The sequence below is a fragment of the Grus americana genome, chromosome 5 (genome assembly GCF_028858705.1).
Source record: "Grus americana isolate bGruAme1 chromosome 5, bGruAme1.mat, whole genome shotgun sequence".
Lineage (NCBI taxonomy): Eukaryota > Metazoa > Chordata > Aves > Gruiformes > Gruidae > Grus > Grus americana.
The window spans coordinates 29,556,888-29,578,922 of NC_072856.1; the positions used below are offsets into that span (position 1 = coordinate 29,556,888).

General features: G+C 45.1%; 1 protein-coding gene across 4 annotated transcripts in view; it reads left to right on the forward strand.

Moving 5' to 3' along the window:
• MAPKBP1 (mitogen-activated protein kinase binding protein 1) overlaps positions 1-22,035 on the forward strand; it is a 103,376-nt gene that overhangs the window by 25,326 nt on the left and 56,015 nt on the right. For all 4 annotated transcript variants that reach the window (XM_054827296.1, XM_054827300.1, XM_054827299.1 and 1 more), the window contains exon 3: positions 5,941-6,032. In XM_054827296.1, coding sequence (XP_054683271.1) covers positions 5,941-6,032 — 92 coding nt within the window. The remainder of the gene's footprint in view (positions 1-5,940; positions 6,033-22,035) is intronic.

Consider the following 22,035-nt stretch of genomic DNA (forward strand, 5'->3'; position numbering starts at 1 on the left):
GTGGGATTGACTATTCACTCTCTCTTCCCATACAAGAACTAAGGCACATCAAATGAAGCTAACAGAAGTCAGGTTTAAAACAAGCAATGAAAGGTGGTGGTTCTTGAAAATGTACCAGACTGTTGGAGTTCCTTGCCAAAAGAATGCCAAGCTTTTAAAGACATAGTGGATAAGTTCATGGTAGAGGACTCTACTGAAATAGATTAAAACCTGAGAATATCTGTTTTGAGACTGGGAGATTGATACGAGGTGAGAAAGAATCAAATTTACTTTCCCTGCTTGTACACTTTATCCATACATTCATTTATGATACTGCTCTTCCTGACTTTTCTCCTTCATTTATGGCTTCAAATGGAAGGAGGAACCAGGGCTACATACTGTCTGGTCCACGATGGCCAATCTCATGAAGTCTGGAACAGACACATCTGCTTGCTGGACATGGTTTTCCCAGGCTGTAGTCTCCTGCCTAATGCTGTAGGTACTGGGACATATGGTCAGCCCGGTGCAGTAGCACCAGTTTTCTCTCCTCAGTGGTCTTTTTGAGCACTGGAGAGTTGCGTGTATTCTCTCAAATGCTTTGCTTCTTTATTTCCATGCTTAAATAAATTGTGTTTATAGAGAACGATGAGTTTTTGGACCGAGAAGAGAATATGGATAGTATTAGAAGGCGGGAGGTGAGGTGATGAAGTCAGAAAACTCTTTAATTTCTCGAGCATATGAGTATAGGGAAGAGGGGCTGAAATACTACTTAACTCCTGCTTAGTCTTTTACCGACCTGGGGAGGGTGACGGGATGAGTAGCGGTATCATTCAGCCTACAGTTGAAACTCTTTAAGGGATGCCTGGTGTTCAAATGGCTTTCCCTTGACATTTTATTTTCCTTCCTTTCTTTAAGGTGAAGCCAGACTGCAGAAGTCTGTTGGTGGGGAAGCAGGCGTAGACATAGGAGCTCCTTCCCAGTGGTGATGGCTCAGCAGTAAAACAGTGTTGCTGGAGGGAGAGTGCCTGTGAGCTCAGGTCAGGCAGGACTGTCACTGTCACTAGGTTGTCCCCTTTAGCACTCACTTTGGTGGAAATTATTACTGCACTGGGTGTGTTTACTACTGCTTTATAACAGTGTGCTGCCTAGATGTGCAGGCCACAGTGTTTGCCTCCTGTACCTCCTGCGTGGCTTTTACAGTGTAGACTGTCCCAAAGGGATGCAAACGATGGGAAGGAGAAGAGTGTTTGCAGGGGGCAGAAGTTGGGATGATCCTTCAAGGATTTCTGTGTTGTCCTTTGAGCATGTGGAAACAATTGCTTGTGGTACCTTCCTCAAAACAACAGAAAGAGCTTGCACCAGTATGAAACTCACACTCTGAGAGCTTGGGAGCAGCTGGTCATGCATCTTGTTTCCTGAAAAGACAAACAAGGCTGGCCAGGGCTGTTTAGGCCAGGTTTTCTGAAAGGATTATCTGCACGTCAGTAGTAAGGCAGAGGTGGCATGGCTTCATCACGCAAGTATGGGCTTTCCCCTTGTGCTGCCTGGGACCGTGCCCGAGCAAAGCAAGGGCTGCTGTCAGGTGTGCCCTTCAGCTTCCAGGTGGGATTGGGCTGTGGCAAGGCCCCTCTCCCTGGCTGCCATGAATACCTGTCAGTACCTCGAGTCCTACAATTTAGGACTCTACTGATCTGGTCCCACCAGGTGTGGGAACTATCTGATGACCTTGGAATCTGACATGGAAGGAACGGGGTAAGTGATCTGCTTAGGCACTAAAATTTCTTTACATGTTTGTGCAACTCTGAGCAGCCAAATTTAGATTTAAGCTTGTAAAATGGGTGAATATCAGGTTTTGCAAGACAGGTGTTAGCTGCACAGCTGATTCTGGTTTTCGTGCCTAAGAGTGTATATTGAGCCTCCAAATTTGACAAAAAGTTGACCTTAAAGGAATGGAGGTGGGGTGGTTACAGGTACCATAGTGACAATGCAAAGTGAGTTGCAGAAGCATGTTGCATGTGGATCGATTTGATAACACTTGCAAATCACATAGAGAACCTTGACTGAAAGTGCCAAACACTATTAATAGAAGCCTCGGGATGAAGTAACAAATGTGGATAGCCAGCCTCCTCTCTGCGCCTCTAATTTAGGCGCACAAAATGACAGGTTTAATCTTGCAGTTGTTTCCAGGCTTGGATGAGTGTGATGAGGTGGCCCATTGATTGCCTGTGAAGGACTGAGCGAGCAGTGACATGTCTGACGACTGTGGGAAGCAAATTGGGCCAACACGGGAGCTACTGGTAACGAACATGGTGTCTCAGATCTGCAGGGGGGCTCTCCAGGTCCTGTGGTTAGCTCAGATCAGACTTGGAAAGGTGTGCCAGGGACTTTATTTCTGATTGGGATGTGCTGGAGTACTACCTGGGAGACTTGTATGAATGGCAGTGGTTATGGCTGTATAAGACTGGGAGACTGTGCTTGCCACATGAGGAAGTGGGTTCCTACCTTGGTGTAAGTTGGAAATTCAGAGGTGGGATAATGGCAGACCTGTATCGGCAAATTTGCCCTTTGCTGACAGATCTTAATTCCAGATTAGGAAGTTAAAGTTGGTGTAGTCCTGCCCTAATTAACTATATTAATAAATTTCTTTGTTTTGGCTGGCAAGTTGAGAGGAATCGAATTTGTACTGTGTTGTTGCTGATTGTTTTTTCTCTCTGAAATGTTTTTCTTTCTTCTGTCAAGTTTTGTGACAAGTGACTGACTATCTCTTGCTCTTATGTCACGTAGTCTGGAAATTGGTCATGGGGATAAAGCTGTGGTGTATTGTGGGTGTGGTGGTGGGAGTGGAGCTCACAAGTGTCATAAGACCAAATTTTAAATTTGCTTGTACTCCTTTTCAAAGCAAGTGGTTTTTAATACTCTAGGAGGTGTTGTAAGAGCATCCATTGGATATGCTCATGGGATTGCCTTTCAGATTCCTTACATTAGGAAGGTTTTAAAACTATAGCTAGGAGCAAAAGAGGGGGAGTCTTTTTCAGAAAGTTAGTTATGAGTCTCAGGGCACAGGTATCTATTTCTGTCGCACTAGGTCTATCAATACCAGTGTTATAGTTGTTGCATTTTTCTAATGGAACGAGCCATTTGTTGGAGGCCAGGAGATGCTCCCTGGCAGTAGAATAATTGGACCCGAAGACTCAGCTACTCCTTTTGTGTCAAGCTGTGTGCTGACCATAGGAAAAAGGTAGACTTTCCACCTCCTAGCATTCCCTCAAATAGTCTCTTGGCAGAGCAGCATGTGGCCTCCACAGACCCCACGGTGAGAGAGGAAACTGGAACAAGTGTGACATTTTGCTGTTGGTGGGGTGAGAGTGCCAAGATGAATCAGTTAGTGCTCTTGTTCAGTTTCTCTCCCTCTTAAAGACTAGGAGGGGGCAGATTTTTCCACATGACCAAGTACAGAGTGGATTTTGGAGGTACAGCTGGATTGATGTAGTTGCCAGTGAAAGGGGACAGTTTTTTTCTTTTCCCTAGCTTTGAGCTCCCTGTGGCTTCCCCAGGCTGGCAAACAGAAAACAAAAACTACAACATGGTTTTCTGCTGGTTTGACCTGTTGGGCAGGCAGTTACCATGCCAGTGCTGGTGCAAGGGAAACGGTGGGGGGTGTCATTGGGATGAGTGGGATGAAGGAGGAAGGAACTGTACCCTCCAGAGCAGGCAGCTGTAAGATCAGGTCAGCAGTGGCCTAAGACTGCACACTGAGAGGCTTAATATACATCCTCGCACGGCAAAAATGTACCTGTTGGTGAAAGTAGGTTGCTGAATCGCTGCTGAATAGCTGCATAGCCAAGGTCAAGTAGTGCCTTGTAGGATAGTTGCAATTACAGCCAGCCTGAGCTAAAGCCTGTGCTGAGCAGTGTAAGTACAGCATTGCTAAACTGATGTTTGCTGACAGCATCAAGTAATTGGTGCCTTATCTAGATTGGAGCACTTGAATGGCAACATGTCTCTTCCACTTCCTCCTCCGCTGTCAAGAATGCGGTTTCTATAGGAATTTAAACCTCTCTTAGTTTGATGGGTTGGGAACTGCTGATATGAGCTGGAATCTCAGCAGCAGAAGCATTGGGTTCTTCTTTCTGTGCATCTCTGAGGCTGCTTTAAAAATAAATGTGTTTTGAAGATTGTAATGAGCCTGGAAGAGTAGATATCCTTCTAGCCTCCCTCATTTTTCGCCCCAACCAATACTTTTGTTCCAACATTAAGTTGGAACAGAACTATTTCCTTTCTTTACCGGTGGATTTGTAAATGCATTTTTAATTATATGTTCTCATACTTAACAAAAAATCTAGTGGAGTTTTATAAAAGCCATGTTTCCAGAGATACTCATTTTGCAAGGGAAGGGGACAATTTGGTGTTCTCTCATCCTGTCTCAAAGTATCTGGGGTATATTATTACTTAAAGGGAAAAAAAGACCAAGTTGTTCCAGAGACTGGAATATGAAATCTTCTACTTTCCATGTCACTGGTTTGAAGGCAGGCCAGATTTGAACTAGCTAAAGCATGGACAACTCACTTCAAGTGGTGGCACCTCAGCCCTGCTTTACCTGTTGAAGCAAGGTGGTTCTCTGTGGGGGGGTTAATTTTGTCACCATCTCTAGTAACCTGGGCCACGAGCTCAGTGAGACCTTGTTTCTTCACCCTACAGCTGAACTCCTCAGGTCTGGTAAGCTGTGTGGTCAGGGTGGCGTGGGGAACCTGCCCTGCCCCTGCCTTTTGTGCACCAAGTTGGTATAAATACAAGATGTTCGTCTTCAGGGCAGCTATTAAAGACAGTAGTAATTATTACAATAGTAACTTCTTATGCCGCGTCCATGCCCTTAAGCCTTAATCAAATGTAACTTAGATGATGATAATTAAAAACGGAAGACCATGACCCAGTAAAATCTGTGAGTTTGGTAGGGACAGCAATGCTGAGGAGGAATGTATGCATCAAATATATAATAAATAAAATCAAGCTGTGCAAATGTAAAAGAAAGAGAATAATTTTGTGTCAGTCAAAACAACTCCAGGGCTGAGAACTGGTTTGTACACAGAGCTTGAGTCCTTTCATGCTACAGACCAGATTTTGTGCAGTGTAATCCCACCACAACCTTTTGCTTTGGGGTAATTGCTAAATTCTGATGCTTTCTCTGCTAGGGAGTGCTCCCCAACATATTGTTGTGTTTGTCTGTCCCTGTCATTCCCCCTTTTGTTTTTGCTTTTCCCAGCTTCTTGCCATGGAGGCCTGGCTATAAGTCTTTTTATCTTTCAAGTAGCTCTTCCCAGTTGCATTTCTTTTCTTTTCTAAAAATAGTTGAGATCTTTGCTCGGGGGGAAAGCAAGCATTTTGGATTACTGTCTCTTATTTGGGCTTGTGAACCCAGTCATGTAAGCTGTGCTGTCTCTTGAGATTCCTGGGGAGGGATGCCCTGGTCCACTGGATGTGATTTCCAATTCAAGCACTGTGGGAAAAATTGACTCTTCAGTTCCTAGGAATATGGGGCTGGGACCAGGCTGAATCTCCACTGGATGGAGGAGATTAAGAGAACAGGTCAACCTGGAAACAAATTTTGGGAAAGAGCTCTGGAGAAAGTGGTTTGCTGCTCTTGCTGGGAGGATGGGAATCAGTGGGCAGTGAACATGCATCCCAGTACTATCTGCTGCTTGCAATCCTCTGTCTTCACAATGCTCTGGCATAGACAAAGTAATCAGTGGATTGATAACTCCTTCTCTGTACCCCAGCAGTATGTTACTGTTGAAAACTGAGTAGGGTTGTTTCTGTACCTGAGTGCCTGTCAGTGAGTTTTTAGGAGCTGTGATTCTTTTCAGTGCCACTGTGAACCAGACCATCAGCATCTGTGTATGGGTCCATTTGAACTGCACTCATATTTCATAATACTTTTTTTTTTTTCTTTTTCATATGCACTAGGTGACTTTGGAGAAGGTGTTGGGGATAACTGTGTCGGGAGGCAGAGGATTAGCCTGCGACCCCAGAACCGGCCTCGTTGCTTATCCAGCAGGGTGAGTCACTAACCACATTCTTCAAAGCTAAGATAAACCAGGACTGATGTATCAACATAAAGATTCAGGGTGTTTCCGCTATGGTCTTGTATAGGGAGGCTATTTACCATTCTTCAGTCTTTTAACACCGGAGAATGGTGAGACTCAGCACTGTTAGTATAATTGGCAAAGGAGGCATTGCAGAAGTCGATATGGGCTCAGCTCTTCCTCCAAGCTAGTTTATTCTGCTGGTCAGCAAGTTAAAGGAGAAGAGGAAGGGCAGTATCTCCAAGTGGCATTGCATAGGCATAGTCTTAAGACATGAAAGCTGGAATTAGAAGAAAGGAACTTCCACGACAATTATAGATGACATTTTCAAGTGTACAAGAAACAAGATAGCAACACTTAAGGATTCTGTGTTTGTGGCCAAAATGAGAGATGGGGTCAGTAAAACTGGCTAGAAATTTTTCCCCATTCTGGCGATATCCTAGTTCATAGAACCATGGAATTGTGGTTGGGAGGAACCTCTTGAGATCATCTAGACCAACTCTCATGCTTGAGCAGAGTCACCTAAAGCAGGTTGCCCAGGACCATGGCCAGGCAGCTTTTGAATATCTTCAAAGATGGAGACTCCACAACCTCTCTGGGCAGCTTGTTCCAGTGTTTGACTACTCTCACAGTAACAACAACAACAAAGTGGACTGTTTTGTTTTTTTTTCCTTTTCTTTTTCCTTTGTGTTCAAATGGAATTTCATGTGTTTTAATTTCTGCCCTTTCCCTCTTTTTCTGTCAGTGGGCAGTCTGTTAAACTGCAGACAGTTTGAGATCCACATCTGTGCTTGACAGCATCCTTTATGCTTGAACTGTTTGGAGCCAGGCAGATATATTCCAGTGTGTGTTACCTCTTCCTCTGTATCTTTTCTGACACTTAATATGTTTGTGCTTGAAGAGGGAAGGAGATAGAGAAGAAAACAAGTGCAGTAAACAGATGTTTTGGGCTCTTGCATAGCTAAAGATAGATTAGTTTTGTTAATAGCAATGTCATCTGATGAGCTTGTGCGTGCCTAACGTTCATTTAATCAAGCATAAGGACACCTGGGGATTCTTTTGGGTAATTAAAAGGTTATGTGGTTCCTTAGGGCTTTACAGGGGAATCCTGTTCCTACTTGTTGGTGGTAGCATCTCATGGCCTGGGCAGGAAACCTATGGAATATACCAGCTGTGTGTCGTAACAGTTTAATGGCTTGCATGACTTGCTGCTTTTGTGCCACGGTTCTGTGATGCTGTTGTGATTTGCTGCAGTCAAGACAATCTCTGACAAAACTAGCATTAGTTAAGGAGTCAAAATGTGAGAGGGGTACTGGTGCAGACCTTACTAAGTTGATGCAAGTTCACTTTGTTGTTGTTGGGTTTTGTATGGTTTTTTTCCGCATTCTCATTTCCAGTGAATTTCTCTTGATTTGCAAGAATCCTGGCATTTCTGATACATTTGCTTTATTTTGTTTCTGTTTGAATTTACTCAGTGCGGAAGCTTCTTACATGAGGCTGATGTAGCAGACTGGGTATGGCTCATGCACAGTTGGTTCATGACCTGTCCATGCAACTTGGTCACCTTCAGCTGTGCTCCAGGTACTCCAGTGATTTCCTCAGCCCTCTACTCATCTACTGAGGTTTTGCAATCCTGACAGGCAGATGCTTTGCTCCTCCAGTCTGTCCTACCCCTAAAAGCTGAATTTATGTAACAACTCTGTATTTTCCTAAGAACACTTTCAACATACCTAGATTCATTTGGTTGAGATCAAAACAGTTGCCCCAGGCATCCTGACTTCATCCACACCAGGCATACGAATGCATGTGTGAATGAGGACTTGTACATGAGAAGCTTTGGCATTCTTTAGCAGAATCTTAACTCTGGTGTCTGGTTTGCCTGAAGTATTTTTTTTTTTTAAAATACAATTGATTTTCTCTTTTCTGGAGTTTCTGAATCTCCTGAGAAGTTTCTGAATCTCCTGAATGCAACCCAAGCTTGTTCCAACTCCACAGTGGTGCCAAAGAGCTGAGTGTTACATTATTACTTTCCTTCTCATTGGCTTTTGAACCTTTTACCCTTTCTCTTCTTTGGCCCTAATGAGGCTTTTGCTCTGGCAGCGTGTGACAGCAGCTTTGCTGACCCTGGTATTGTTTTGGTGGGATGCTTGTTTAATAGGAGGCTTTTTCTTCATGTCTGCCATAAAGGCTAAAGGCACCGAGTGCTGCAGATATTCTAGGCCACCACTTGTATATAAGGCTGTTGTCTTAGGAGATAAGACAACATAGGAGAGAAAATCACTTCCTCTCCGAAGGTCTTAGAGCTGCTGCCTGCACTTGCCTGTTCTTATGCTGGCAAGTGAAATAAACCCAAAGTTGCTAAATTTGATCTCTGCTAGGGTCATGCAGTGAGTTACAAAGTCGGTCTTGTGGGAGGAGTGAGGGGAACAGAAAGGTACTGAATTTTTTTACTTCTTGTGGCAGGACTGATGCTTTGTCCTCCTTTTCTTTCAGTTTTTTTTTTTTTTTCCCCCTTTGCATTTTCCTTGCCCTTCTCTCATTTTGGTGTAATCACTTTTTTTTTTTTTTGCAGTAGCTAGTTGAGGTTCTGTTTCCGGGAAACTAAGCTAAGAAAATTCTTTGAGGATGACTAGCATTAAAAAAGAAAAAAAAAAAAAAAGAGGAGGGGGGAAAACATCAATCCATTTAAATTCTAGACCAGCTGCTCAGATAGCTTGAGTCAGCTTATCTGTTTTGGGGTTGCATTTGTTGTGGTTTTTTAAGCCTTGTAGGTTTGTGTAACTGACTGATTTATTTTGCTTCTCTTTATTCTTCTTTCCTTGGCTCTCAGTTGGTCGTAATAGCTGGTTTGGAACCTTGTCTTCATGTGAGGCACTTGCCTGCTTGAGAGAGCAGCCTGTGCTTTTTCTTCCATAGGAGCAGGAAAGTTGTGCTTCGTGCTGTTCAGTGTGCAATGTCTTTTAAACGCTATTCTGTTATGTTCTGGCAAGCTTAAGCCTCTCTCTAGCTCTGCTTGTGAATTCCTAGCCACTCTGATAGAATTCAGGGATTTTTCACATTAGTGTTCCTTGCTGGGGAAATTGGTATTTGATACGTAGCACCTGTAATGAGTTGATCGGTCTCAGCTTGCATGCATATTCTTCCTTCCCCTTCAGCTTTAACACGGCTCTTTACATACAGCAACTCCTGCTAAAGGCAAACTCAGATTTAACGTGGTGAATCCTCTCTGAGATATAGTGAAATGAGTTTCTTTGGGTTTCTCTCAGAAATTGCTGTAGCCAGTACAAACACAGCCCCCTGGCTAGCTCTGTGTGTGCATGGTACATTTGATGAACAAATGATTTGGATGCCCCCATATTCTGTACCATTTCAGAATGAATCACCTTTGTTTGTACATAGGAAGGGAGGGATAAGGAAAGAAGGACCTATGTGATCAAAGTTAAGATGAAGATATTAAGTCTTTTCTCCTGCTGCTTTTTGCCACAAGGTCTTGTTGAAGAGGTAGACTTGTTCTTGCTTTAGCTTTATCACCTTGAGGGATGTTTTTTTGAGATAGGACAACTAATATTCAAAAGAGAATACTGCACAGCTGTCTGGGTCAAACTTTATTTTGCTGCTACTGTGCTGTGCGTGTTGTATGTCAGTGCAGCAGCCTCTCATGTGCCAACCTGCGCTGCAGCAGAATCGAGCCACTGTGTCTCCCCTTGTTCCAGCCCTCGTCCTTGGCTGGTTTGCTGTACTGAGTGGAAGCCTCTTAACTCCGTCAGCCCTTCTGAGTCATACTTCTTCTGGCTCCCTGTCCCCGGATCCAGGGAGGGAAGTATCAGGTCCTGCACAGACAGGGCAGTGACCATGGTTTGTGTCACAGCGAAGGGAGGAAGGGGAGGAGTATGGTGAGAAATGAGTGAATTGGTTTTAATCCAGCCAGGAGTCTGCTCAGCACGTGTGGAGCTGCCTCGCACAATTGAGTGGTAAATCCCACTGGAAGCTGAGAGAGTGAGGATTTTTATTTTCCAGAAGTGGTTGTTGGTTTGCTCCCAAATATCTCTTTCCAGTTCCAGTAGATAGGCTGTAAGGCTAAGTGGTTTCCAGCCCATCCACATGTGGAGTCTCTTGGAAAGTTTAATCATCATTTTCCATCATTATATAGATAGATTACTGCACAACATAATAAATTATCAGCTTAGAACAATTTCCCTTTACCTTAAGCTGCATATAACCCACAATGGAAGAATAACACTTTGGATAAACATTGCATAACTTTACCACGCATGACGTTGCCTTGCTCTTTCTTTCCTCTTTAAAGTGGAAGGTTTTGGTCAGTGGGTTACAGGAATGAATTGTGAGAGGCAGATGTAGTAGATGACTGCTGGTGAATGAGGCAAAATGCCATTCTGAACTGGGATCCTTTCAAGACTTATGACTATTGTGGCCAGAATAGAATTGGAGGCTACATGGACAATGAAATCCTAATTTGTAAGATGACAAATATTCCTGCCTTATTTCAGAGCATATTTTTCTTAACTAACTGATCACTTTGCTTGGATACCACAATGGTAGTTGCCTTTAGAAAGCTGTAGGTACACAGAAGGAATCCACTTCTTTATAGATCCCGTGTACCTTTTGGTACATGTGCAGTTTGTGCAAGGCTCTACTGCTCTATGCAGGTACAGTTCTTCCCTAATTTTTCCCTAGCATAAGTGCTAATGCTATTGGGCTATATCCCAAATGCAGCTTGAATGGGTACAGGGACACTGAAATACTCGAACTGCTGTAGTTGCCAGTAGATAAATCGAGGTCTGCTGGTTGCTGGCTCCTTCAAGTTTACTTTACCCAAACCTCTGAAGGAGAATTTCTGGGCCTTCTTTGTATGTCCTTTTCCAAAGGAGAATCCTGCAGTGTTATAAAGACTGTAGAAACCTATCCTAAAATGAAAAGAAGTTCTTATCTATAGTTCAAAGCAAATTTCGGCATCTTTGGACACACCAGAGACAGCTTGCTTTGTCCTCTTTAAAATGAGACAGTTGCCTTTCAAGGGTTAGACCTCTCCCAGGAATCTGGACTGTAATGCATTTCTCCTGTGAGGCTTCAGCGCTTGTACATGCCATCTGGGGAGATTTTCCAGCTGGCACAATTGTGGTAGTGGACCCAGCGAGGAAGAGAAGAAAGTGTCCTTCACTGAGATTGTTAAACACAATTTGAATTGAAGAGCTGTGACTGCAGCTGGGTTTGAATTGGGCCATTACAACCAAACCAAACCTTTTTTTCTGTGCCAAGAAGGAACAGCACCAGGTTTCAGTGTCCTGAAAGTGTCCAAAAAGATGATGAAAAGTAGCCAAACCCTTCCCTCTCTTTCCTTCCCCAGCAATAGCAGATGTCTCAGAAAGAAGCAGGAGTACTTTGAACTCTTCAGTGGGTACTTAAGATGGGGAGATTTAAGAGAAAGGAGCATGTTTGCACCAAGACATGAAGACCTGAAGTATAAAATACTTCTGTTCACTCCTTGCTTTTGTTAACGTAGATTAGACAGGGAGGGTGGGCTGAGTAAGGCTAATGCAGTCTTAGTTTCTGGCAAGTGAGTAAACTCTTTGGGACAAGAAAACGGAGATCCCCTTTGCAGCAGAGCTTTATTCTCAGGCCAAAGAATCCTAACTTTGATATTTTAATTTGCAGAGGTGGATTTAAGGGGGCTATGGCCTCTCCCCTGCTCTCTTGCTGCTGGCTTGTGAGATTCACAGGTAACAATCATGCAGTCCTGGAGCAATTGCCCTCTTCCCATGTAGGTAGCAGCTGGGTCCAGTCCTGAATGCCCATCATGGCACTTCAGATGGAAAAGACCCTCCTAATGAGTAGGAGCAGTCTTACTTGTTTGAGCTGTTTCTACATGCCCGTACAACTAGGCAAGGATTTCTACATTGGTTTTTGATTGGTCTCCCTTTTTGTGAGTGCTGGAGACTCTTCCACATTGAATTCACATCTCTGTAATAAAACTGCACCGAAAAAGTAGAGTTATTTGCTGAACGGTTGTAATCTCACTTGGTCTGGCAGAAGAGGAGATGACGAAGTAAACGAAGCAGTACTAGTGATCACCTGGAGCTGCGGGCAAACTCCCCTGGTTTAAGTCCTTAGCAGAGTGGAATCAAGCCTGTCAAATTGACTTCCAGGCAGTTTCCATCAGCCAGCCCCCAGGCCTGTGTGTGTGTGGGGCTGTTGATGTCATGTCTAATTAATTTAAAATCTTTACCTGTGACAAACAATTGAGGACGTAACATTTGGTAGAATCTTAAATAATGATACAGCTGCAAAGCTCCAGACCTGCAGCAAACCTGTTGCCCAGCAGAAGAGGGAGAAAAATAGGATAAAACCTCCAAATAGCTGGGCAGAAAAGCTTCTTACTAAACCAGAGGGTGCCAAAAGTGCTGCTATCTGTGCTGCGTGTGCTGAAGACTGCATCATCGGGGTGTTGTCAGACTGCTGGAGAGAAGGTGTTAGGAGTGTGAGCCCTTGACTCTGAGCGCTCAGCTGCTGGCTGGGGAGGTGGTTAATGCCATCTTTGCCAGCAGTGGAGTAGGTTGTGGTGGACAGTGGGAATCTTGTGGGATGGTTGGCTTCTGTCCCTGTGTGACTTTGTGTCGCGCTTGGTATTGGAAAAACTAGTCGGGGCAGTGCTGATGTTTGGCATTGCCAGCTCCCTTTGAGACAAGCTGCTGTTTTGCTGTACAAGCTGCTGTTTTGATGTACACAGAGCTTCTGCTTACTTCTCCAGAGTGCCATGTGCTAATCCAGCCTTCCAGTTACGAGGGAGTGGGTGCTGTTCTGTAGCCAGCTGCTACAGCCTTGGGACAAATAGAAATGAAATGTGACACTTTGTCCCACAGTTACTATTTGAGGATCTGGCAGCAGCAGTAAGTCTGATATGGCATCCTCCCTCAAGCCACCAGGTACCAACATGCCTGTTTATCCCGTCTTCTCACAGAAGCCATGTGAGATGAACCCTTTCTCCCAAAATGCTTCCTTCATACCCCCCATCCTATCTGGGCTGAGCCTGTGCTCATCCATGCTTCTGTGCTTCCTCCTTTCTGTCAGGCACCAGGAAAGGGCTGGACTCTGCAGCTGTGCTCAGCGTAGGCGCGTGCTGCTGCATCCTATAGAAACCCCCCAAGTGAGGAACAGCAATCTGTGCTTCCTCTTGCAGCCCTTCCAGTGGGAGGACCCACCCTGTTGACAGGCAGTACCTGCTCTCTAGGCTCAGGGATGAATCGAAGTTGAAGTCTGGGGACTGTTGGTAGCAGAGTTTGCTGCTGTTTTAACAAACAAACAAACAAAACCCCAAACCAAAACCCCCCAAACAAACCCCTAAAAGCTGCAACAGGAAGCCTTGACCTGTTTAGATTGCTAGATGGTTTTTTGAAATTTAGATTGAATTGAGAATTTTTCAAGACAATGGTCCAGTTGCAGTGAAGCATTTTGGGAAAAGTTTCACAAATTTGTTCGCCAGGAATTCTGTGGAGAGAGGGAGCGTATGAGCAGGAGCAGATGTCCTTCCCCAGAACAAATTGCCTGAGAACATCTTGGGATGTGAGCAACCTTGCTTTGAGTTGAGCAGAAAACTAGGTTCAGTTCAGAGATCAGCTGGTAACTCTAATCCTCCTTCCCCTCCCCACCTTCAAAATGGCAGGATTGGGGGCACGAAAATCATAGAATCATAGAATAGGGTTTGAAGGGACCTTTAAAGGTCATCTAATCCAACCCCCTGCAATGAGCAGGGACATCTTCAACTAGATCAGGTTGTTCAGAGCCCCATCCAACCTGACCTTGAGTGTTTCCAAGGATGGGGCATCTGCCACCTCCCTGGGCAACCTGTTCAGTGTTTTACCACCTTCATTGTAAAAAAACTTCTTCCTAATATCTAATCTAAATCTACCTTCTTTTAGTTTAAAACTATTACCCCTTGTCCTATCACAACAGGCCCTGTTGAAAAGTCTGTCCCCATCTTTCTTATAAGCCCCCTTTAAGTACTGAAAGGCCACCGTAAGATCTCCCCAGAGCCTTCTCTTCTCCAGGCTGAACAACCCCAACTCTCTCAGCCTGTCTTCAGAGGAGAGGTGCTCCAGCCCTCTGAGCATCTTTGTGGCCCTCTTCTTGACCCGCTCCAACAGCTCCATGTCTTTCCCATTCTGAGGACTCCCGAGCTGGATGCAGTGTTCCAGGTGGGGTCTCACCAGAAGTATGTTGTTCTGTATTTATTCTGTATGTTGTTCTGTATTTGGGATGATAGTGAGAGTTTGTCTGAAGGACAGGAAGACTTTTCTGAAAAAAGCCAGCAATGGGAAGAGGCAATGTATTGTAGGGCATGGACAACAGAGACTTTTTTTTCTCTATTTTTAGTCTACCACTACCACGGGACTGGATGGTAGAGAAAATCACTTTGCTTCTCTCAGCTTGCACCTTTATCTAAAAATAAGATTAGCAGTTTTCTATTTTCTCCCTTATCGAGCTGTAGACAATAGGAGTTGGGTATTAAACAGATGACTTTAAAAAAAAAAAAAAAAGATTACTTAAAAAGTGCTTTCTTGTACAGCAGTCCTTACCCTTGCTAGTTTGGACACTCTTTTCCCAACATCGCACACTAGCCAGCCCTCAAGGCAGTAGAGTCTACAAAGATATGTTGTGCTGCTTAAGAGCCTCTGCAGCGTGCTGCTCCTGCTGAACATCCCACAGCTGGTTCCATGCATAGGACTTGAGCTCAGGTGACGTTGTGGTAGGTATATGCACAGAAAATTAAGGACATAAGGCAAGGAACACCCGATGCTGTTGACTCCACTGCCTCTGTGCCCTTCTTTGTACCTGCTCCAAGTGCTGAGCAAGCCTGGCTCTCGGCAGAGAAAGGAGAGCAGAATGGGGTGGTGGTGGAAAGAAATGCTCTCAGAATGGTTTTGTAGAAGGAAGTTGGATGGAGGTTGCGTAGGCATCTCTTCAATGGTGCATTTTGCATTTTGTTTTGAACATCAGAGCGTTTTTACATGCAAATTTTTATTACTTCAAAGAAAGAAGTAAAAACTTTTCTTGTTCCACCCCTCTCCTCTTCTATACAATATACCTTTGAACTCTGACCCTTCAGTACCACAGCGTGGCACAAAATTGTGTTAACTATAAGCATCTTTTGTGCTTAGCTGACAGTGAAGGTGGGGGTGGTTTTTAGTGTAATAATGAATCATGGCACCCTTACTCTGGGCCAAGGAAGGCTTCTTGCCTGCAACGTGTGTGTAGGCAGCGTAAATGTGCTCTTACCTCCAGTGATGGAAATCCTGGAGAGGAGAGGGGGTTTCTTTCTGTGTGTGATGCTGAGGTGGCGTGAGTGAGCCATAAATAAAGTTTGGTAGTGTGGGTAGGGCAAATCTAGTTAGGGAGCTTCAGTCCCGCACTGCCTCACACAACTGGTGTGACAGGTCCAGGCACCACCTGTGTAGTGTGTGTTGGGGGGCCAGAAGTATTAGCTGAGCCCTCAAGAAAGTTTATGTTAGAGTGTGGATTCTTGCTGTTGCCAAAAATGTTAGTGATGAAGAAAGTGAGAGCAGGGAAGTGGGAATGTTTTTATCTTTGCAAGGCTGCAATGAAAATTCTTGTGACAAAGAAAAAGCACTTGAAGTGCCCTTGAAGCTTCCCTGTGCTGGATTCCTGAGGCTGTGAGCAGGGAAAGGTAGGGCTTCTTGGAGGAGCAGTGCGAGTTTGCTGCTGTTTGGGTTGCCTGACAAACCATATTAAGGAGAACTATATAATACGTGCTTGTTACTGCTTCCATCCTAGTTCCAGGGCAAATATTCCAGTTCCTTCAATGGAAGAGTGTTATCGTGCCTGTCAGCATAGCTACAACAGTTGCTGTTTAAATGATTATATTGGTCATATCTGACTTTAACCTGCCTTATTAAGAGAAATGCTGACTGTCCTCAGTCTTTCACTATACCAGCTGCATTTGATTTTTAAATTGGGAGGCAAGCTAGAAATAATCCTATGTAGAAGGTTAATTGATTACTTTGTGCCTTGATCTCATTAACCAGCATGTGAACTAAAAGGAGGTCATGGTCTTTCAAAAAAAAAAAAAAAGGCAGAAAATAAAAAGCAGTCCCATGGCGAGGGTCACTTGTAGTTTATGTGCAAAGAAATTGAAGCGAGAGAAAGAACATGTCTGCTTTATTTAATAACAGAGCTAAACACTCTGGTAGAGCTCTGCAAGTGGGAAGCTTTGACAGGTTTGGAAAGCTGCTACATACTAGTGGAATAGGAAAGAGGAGTGGTTGCAAAGCTCATGCTGCCTTGGCTATTTTGGAACATGTAGGCCTTTTTTCCGCTTGATGCTCTGCAACCCCCTGAGGTTTGCCCATTGCCTGAGAAAGGAGGGGGATGGCATAGAGCAGGAGTGCCCAAAAGCCTGCAGGTAGCAACCTGCTGTCTTCTCTACCTGCTCTGTATCTCTCCAGCGGTTATACCTCCTAGCAACCAGCACCTTGGTGCAGCAACATGACTTGTTCGTGAGCCAAGTCCTGAGCTTGCATAAGAGCCGGGGCGGCGGGGGGGGGGAGGGAAATGGGGACTGAATAGCAAAGTCTGGGATGAAAATGAGATACCAGCCGCCTCGGCTGAGCTCCACCCTTTCTAAGAATCTCAAAACAGGCACTGTGTCTCCTGGCAACCTTGGCACAAATCATAGAGTTTAACTTAAAAGAAGTACATACAGTCCAAAGGACATATCCCATCACCAGGTGTGAACAACAGGGAGTCGGTTCTTTTCCTCTTCCTGGAAGATCTGGCACTGTAGATGGTCTCCAGTTTCACTCAGTGTCAGAAAGGCAACAAGTTAAAGGTGAAAGAGCATCATGTTAGGATAGCTAAGAAGTGCCAAGAAGCGGTGTATTTTGTTTATTGTAAGTATGCCCAGAAGTGCCCTGACTATTGCTTAGGAACCAGATGTAGGACTTGGCTCTGCCTGCGAGGCTGGCGCTGGAAGCTGTGCCCGGCGCTGGAAGCCGTGCACTGCAACACGCGCACACATGCACTGGCCTGTTGTGCTCCTGAACCTGGTTCTTTCGGCTGGCAGTCAAGGACCGACAGAGCTGATACCAGCCACTTCTTTGTCTTCAGTGTCAGTCGCTACACTTTCACAATGCTGACGTAATGCTTCTCAGTCTTGGACTCTAACCTGGCCACGTTTCTCCATGATGAGAGATGTAGATATATGAGAAAGCAAAACTGGGTTTTATCGTGATTGCTTCTCCTTCCAGGAAAGCTGTCTTTTCAGATCTCTTGACAACTGATGCTCATTAGTGTCTCTGAAGAAAAATTTTTGTGCATGTAAAATGCTCTATATTATGCTGAAATACTGGAAAAACAGAGGTAAATGTTCGTCTTCCATTAAAGCCAGAGCTGTCACAAGGCTCCTAAAAGGATAACATAGGCAGAATTGAATTTTGCCAGTGTCGCAACGTCTGAGCTGTTCCCACTCTGAGAAGTGGTGGGGCTGTAGGAGGGAGCTGGCAAGAGCTCTGGGCATTTGGGCCCGGGAGCCGTGGCAGGCTCCCCTGGGTTGTGGCACCACCAGCAGCTGTGGGGAGAAGCCAGCTCTCCCTGCCCCTTCTTTCAGCATCCGCCAGCCTGACCTCATAGGGCTCCGAATAGGCAGGGCTGGCAGGAGCCTTTTTTGCCTTTTTGCTGACCTTGGCAGCCTGGTGCCTGAGGCAGCTGTGAGCTTTGTCCGTGCGTAGAGAAGCTGAAAACAACTGACCATTTAAGTGGGTGATTCTTTAACTCCATGCTTTCGAAGAAGCGGGTTTGGGTTTGTAGGTTTTTTTTTTTTTTGTCCTTGACACTCTTAGAGAGATGCGGCAAGGCTTATGCTTACTGAAGCATTCAAGGGGAAAAGCTGCTCCACTTTCTGTGCCGCAGTGGGGGCTTTTGTCGTCTGCTCTTCAACGTGGGAGAGATCCACGCCGGGTTGATGGGCACCAGAGGGGACTGCCCAGTGCGTTATGCCCTGCATGGCCATCCTCCCCAGGGAAGGGACAGACCTGCCTTAATCTGCTTCTTTCTGAAGGTTAATTAGATGAGAGAGTTGAATTGTATTACTTTCTGTTTTCTCCTTTGATTGATGCCACTTTAATATTGACTACACTGCTTGCTCATGGTAAAACAAAGCCTTGAGACATCTGCAATGAGCTGTCATGTTCGGCTGCCCCAGATGATTAATCGGATGTATGGATCTTTCTCCCTGCTCCTGAGCTGCTTAGGCACAATGAGGGAATACTCTGGCTGTGCTTGCTGCTGGAAACAGAGGTGTTGGCCAATTGCTTGCAAATGGGGTGTGTTTTTCCTTTGGGACTTGATTTTAAAGGAAGACACTTATTCAGCTTTTGAGGCTTTGTGGCTTCTCTTTCTTGCAGAGAAGTCGGTGCAGAACTGAAGTGTAGAGCCAAATGTTCCCGTTGTAAGCTTGCTTGCTCCCAGCAGGGTGCCTTTGGAGAGAGCTCCCATCCTCTCTCATTGTACCATTGGGCTGGAGAGCTGAATTTGCTCAGTGCTTGATGGCAGATTTGATTATTCTGCAGGAATTTTATTGTAAACTTTGCTTCTCTTTATCTCTTTCTCGCCTTTCCCTCTGAACTGCTATTTGCCGGGGGTTTTAAAATCTTTTTTCTTTTTTTTTTTTTCTTCAACTTGTCTTTCATTGCTTCCTCGTCCCCTAGATCTGTGCATTTTCTTTTCTCTGAGGCACTCCCCTTGGGCTTTGTTACACTCAGTTTTGTTTATGGGGAGAGGAAGGACTCCTTTTATATAGGGGCTCTGTGTGTGTATAAATAAAAAGAGGCAAGAATTTATTTTAAGTATCATTGAATTCTTAACACTCTAATTCAAGAATCACTTTACAGTAAAGAATAATAATGCATTAGAATAATTCTATATAGAAAAAGTCTCAATAATTGTGTTAATGCAACTAAAACTGTAACACGTTTCTTTGTCTCTATTCGTTTTTCCTGGTGTTATGCTCACCCTTGTGTTGCTCCTCTGTATCTTAAAGTCAGTTGTTGCAGGATAACACCATAAATCATCAGCCTTTGTAGCCCTTCATTGGGAGGACTATGATGTGGAAGTTGCTGGATTATTCCTCACTCTGGGGTCTGCCTGGGTCATTTTCTATATGTTTGCTAACACACTTTCACACCTTTCTCTTTCCTAGTTGGTCTGCAGCTCCACGATGCTTCCGAATTCACTAAGTATGGTGCCTTTCATGCATGTTTGTTACCCCTAAAACCTGTTTTGTTCAGCTCCAGGTCCGTTTTTTTTTTTTCTTTTAATGGACCGTGGGTGAGTTGTTCGCAGCCGTGAGGTGTGTGCTGCTGAGCATGTGCCTCATCTCTTATCATCCCACGCCTGTACTCCTCTGCACTGCATCCCGCATCTCCATTTCTCAAGGCCTCTGCTATCATACCATACCCTGCATTTCTCTCCGCTACATCATCCTGTTAGTTGTAAATAGCTCAGTCTACATAAAATAACTGCTTGTTACTCTTATTTATATAAAACTATGGTTGTATCACACAAAGATAAACAGCAGTAAAACACATTAGCCATAGACACCTGGTCAGTTAGAGAAATTGCTGTCACAGCTCAACTAAGTAAAACAGCTACAGGCAGGTCAAGAAAAGTTCAGAGCAAGCAAGCCTGGGGAGCCTGAGGCGTTTCAGACTCGGTACAAAGCTTACAGCCTTTTGCTGAGAATGGCAAATCTGGGGCTGTCAGCCAGACGCTGATCGAAGAGGAACTGGCTCTGGAGAGCAAGTGGAGGGGTGGAGCACAACTGGGGAGCAAGATCCCTGAAGCAGGTGTCTTGGCTGGTCCGTCAGGACGGAGACTTGTTCTCTTCTACTTGTTGATGTGCCTGTGATAGCCGTAACTTTGGAGGAGGCCTCAGCATATGGAGACAAGTCCTTTCTCAAGAATTAACATAGCATGCTGTGATTCCGTAGCATCCATCCTGGAAAAAAATTGCATTCCCTGCCTTGATGCAGAGCTCTTTGGGTTTTCAGCCATGCTCTGGCTGCTTCATCCCTCTTGGTTGCACCTGGGACCAGTCAGGTTCTGCTCAGGGCTCCATTTTCTACTGCTTCTCAGTCTCTCCTCTCTGATCAGCACATTTTCTTGTCATGAACTGTCTCAGTGATCCTTTTATTCCTCCAGCCTTCCTATCATCAGTTGCCCATTGCTCTAGCCCCCAGGGCTGCTGCTCATTTGCGGTGTTCAGTGGGTGTTTGCCAAGAGTGCTGAAATAAAACACAGCTTTGCAACTCCTACTCCCAGCCTAGTTGATTTAATGCTTCATGTAGGTGTATCGCTGGCATTGCTTCCCTGCCCCTAGGGAAGTGAGTGGTTTTGGAGAGAGGTGGGGAGAAATGTGGGCTCTGTATATGTGTGTGTGCTATAGTCAGCCATGAGCCATATGTATGCATGTGTCTGTATATATACGTGTGTGTGTATGTGTGCACATGCGTTTGTCTTCAGAGCCTTATGTCCTTTGAAGCTTTCAGACATGCAAGCTGACAGGCAATTCCGGATGCATACGTGCAGTTGGCGCTTTGCGTGGCTTCATTGTTCCACCAACCTTTGCTGCAGGCTGGAGGAGAGATGTCTCATTCTGCAAGGCAGGGAGATGGCCTGTCCCCAGTTCTGCTGGGGCAGGGTTTTATCCCTGGTTTCTCATCCTTGAGGTTTTTTTTTTTTCCTTTCTTGGCTTTGGAGTGTCAAAGGGAATTGGGATGTTTTGAAGGTGAAGTTCCTGCTGAATCACTGGTGACTAGGCAGCCATGAGCCATAACAATTAACCGGAATCGTTTTCATCTTCCTTGCAACTGTAATGATTCCCAATTGGTAAGCTGGTTTAAATTCTGTGGTTTTCCTCTGAGCTCGTTTCTCCCCTCTGCTTTCCCCACATGTTCTTCTTGCCCAGGTCTTTCACAATCTCTGTCTGGCTTAGCTCTTTGTCTCCCAGAAAAGGTGCCTTCTTATTGTGCAGCTTGGTGAAAAGCCGTCGCTCTCCTGAGGGCACTACTGCTGCATCTCTGGCTCCAGTGTGGCTGCTGTGGAGTTGCGTACAACTTACCCGGCGGGAGACAGGACCTGGGCTGTCTTCCGTCCCTGCATCTATTTTGTGTGAAGTGTGGAGTCTGAGTTTGTTTTCCTGAATCATCGCTATACCTTATGTTTGCCCAGTGTCAGAAGGGCTGCTGGCTTTAAAACTCTTCCTCCTCCTCTTCTGCTCTGCCCCCTTACAAAGAGACTTTGAAATAACCTAACATTGGAGGTTTCCATACTAAGATGGAGTTTTCCATGTGGGCTGGTGCCAGGGAGGTGAGGATACGTTGCAGTAAGATCAGCTGGACCTGCTGGAAATCACTGCAGCCAGTCCTTGTGGGCAGGCAGTGCCCTTGCTCTGGTAGGGGGCAGGCAGGAGGACTCCTGCAGAATTTCTCCTCTGTGTTCCTGGTAAAGCTCAAACTTCTGTGGTGTCTATTTGTATGCAAGAAGAGAGGTCTAGATTGGTCAGTCTACAGTCACAATCTCTGCTCCTTATTGGATCTTTTAATCCATTTACGTGTTGGTTTTTTTACCATCTTTATAAAGTGTTTTGCCTGTCTTTTCAGATCTGTGCATCTGTTCTCTGCCATCTGCAGCTTGAGGTCAGAGATGCAGCTTGTTGTTTTACAGATATAGTCTGACAGGTGTAAAGGGGCTGTTGAGAGCTGGAAGCCATTGGCCGTGCATGGGAGGAGTTTGTGTTGGCCCGGTGCAGGGCAGGAGCTGAGGAGAAACTTCTTGGGCACTCAGCCCTGTCCCCTCATCTGCAGCCTGTACATGTAGACAGGCACAAACCACGCTAGGAGCAGCAGATCATGGTGATGTGCAGCATCCTTGCCAGGTGGTGGGGAGA